This window comes from Corvus kubaryi, unplaced genomic scaffold (assembly GCF_017639235.1).
Source record: "Corvus kubaryi isolate FWS band 111438036 unplaced genomic scaffold, C.kubaryi_AGA036_p1.0 36782, whole genome shotgun sequence".
Taxonomy (NCBI): domain Eukaryota; kingdom Metazoa; phylum Chordata; class Aves; order Passeriformes; family Corvidae; genus Corvus; species Corvus kubaryi.
This window is the reverse complement of record NW_024580948.1, coordinates 7,263-9,043: the sequence shown is the minus strand read 5'-3', so window position 1 is coordinate 9,043 and position 1,781 is coordinate 7,263. Positions and strand designations below refer to the sequence as shown.

Below are 1,781 nucleotides of genomic sequence, written 5' to 3'. Positions count from 1 at the left end.
GGCCCAGGTGAGAGGACCCCCAGTATCAGCCAGGTGTGCGCCCCAAAAATCTCCTGTGGACCCCAAAAAGCTGCAGCGGCAACGCTCAAACTGCGACACCTGAGCCGCAGGTGTGGGAACCCCAGATCTGTGACCCCGGACAGGTGAGGACCCTAAAAATGTGCATTGGACCCCAAAAAGCTGCAGCAGCAACACCTGAAGCACCTGAGCCACAGGTGAGGGCACCCTGGACATGCAGCCCTGGACAGGTGTGGACCCCAAAAATGTGCATTGGACCCTAAAAAGCTGCAGCAGCACCACCTGAACTGCGACACCTGAGCCGCAGGTGAGGGCACCCTGTACCTGTGACCCTGGACAGGTGTGGACCCCAAAAAGCTGCAGCACCTGGACAGCGACACCTGAGCTGCAGGTGAGGGGCTCCAGGACAGGTGTGAACCCCAAAATCGGCAGCACCTGAGCTGCAGGTGAGGGGTCCCAGCACGGCCACACCTGAGCTGTGATGTCACCAGCATTGGAAAAGGACCGGGGACCCCCAGGGTGCACCTGTGGCCAGGTGTGACCCCAGAACTGCGATGCCTCACCTGAGCCCTCACCTGGAGCTGCGGAGCCCCTCCCAGTCAGGACTGGGGGACCTGAGGCTGGACTCACCTGGATTTTGGGGTGCTCCAGGTGCACACCTGGATGGGGCGGGGCCTTCCCAGGGCCTGGATTTGTTCCTCTTGGACAATGGGACAGGGACAGTGCACCTGAGCTCACCTGAGCACACCTGGGGTTCACCTGGGGCACACCTGGGCTCACCTGGGCACACCTCAGCTCACCTGGGGCACAACTGGGGACACCTGGGCTCACCTGGGGACACCTGAGCACACCTGGGCACATCTGGGCACACCTGGGGCTCACCTGGGCACACCTGGGGTTCACCTGGGGACACCTGAGCACACCTGGGGTTCACTTGGGCACATTTGGGGACACCCGAGCTTACCTGGGCACATCTGAGCACACCTGGGCTTCACCTGGGCACACCTGAGCACACCTGGGGCTCACCTGAGCACACCTGGGACATACCTGGGCTTCACCTGGGGACACCTGGGCACACCTGGGGCTCACCTGGGCACGTCTGAGCACACCTGGGGCGCATCTGGGGTTCACCTGGGCACACCTGGGCTCACCTGTCTCATCTTTCCGGGCGGTACCTGTAGCGCTGGGGGTGGGGGCGGGGCACACCTGAGTAACTCATTAAACGATGGTTAATTGATGACATCGTCGCCGGTCTCACCTGCGTCCCACCTGGCGCTTTGGGGGCGGAGTCAGTGGACGGGTGGGGGAGGGAGAGATCCCCCCCAAATTCACACCTGGGGGGCTGGGACCCCCCAAAATCCGCACCTGGGAGATTGGGACTCCCCAAATTCACACCTGGGGGAGTCAGGAACCCCCAAATTCACACCTGGGGGAGTCGGGGACCCCCAAACTCACACCTGTCCCACCTGCAGAGTTCAGGACCCCCAAAAACTCCACACCTGTCGCACCTGGAGGGTCCAGAGCCCTTTTGAATTTATTCACCTGGCCCAGGTGTGCAGCAGCACCTGAGCCCTGCGGGGGCTGCCGGGGGTGGGGCAGGGGCCGGGTGAGGATCCAGGTGAGAGGATCCAGGTGAGGATCCAGGTGAGGGGATCCAGGTGAGGATCCAGGTGAGGGTCCAGGTGAGAGGATCCAGGTGAGGGGATCCAGGTGAGAGGTTCCAGGTGAGGGGATCCAGGTGAGGGGTTACAGGTGAGAGGATC

General features: G+C 62.6%; 2 protein-coding genes across 5 annotated transcripts in view; one reads left to right on the top strand and one right to left on the bottom strand.

The window, feature by feature from the left end:
- Positions 1-1,258, top strand: part of LOC121660677 (zinc finger protein 70-like) — a 4,294-nt gene extending 3,036 nt beyond the window's left edge. For all 4 annotated transcript variants that reach the window (XM_042020109.1, XM_042020108.1, XM_042020107.1 and 1 more), the window contains one exon: positions 8-1,258. The gene's annotated coding sequence lies outside the window, so the exon portion shown is untranslated. The remainder of the gene's footprint in view (positions 1-7) is intronic.
- A 271-nt stretch (positions 1,259-1,529) lies between these two features.
- The window catches only part of LOC121660676 (scavenger receptor cysteine-rich domain-containing group B protein-like), a gene marked incomplete at its 5' end in the record, with an annotated part of 7,510 nt that continues 7,258 nt past the window's right edge, over positions 1,530-1,781 (bottom strand). Inside the window, one exon of the mRNA XM_042020106.1 lies at positions 1,530-1,781. This exon is cut by the window's right edge and continues 271 nt beyond it. Coding sequence (XP_041876040.1) covers positions 1,553-1,781 — 229 coding nt within the window.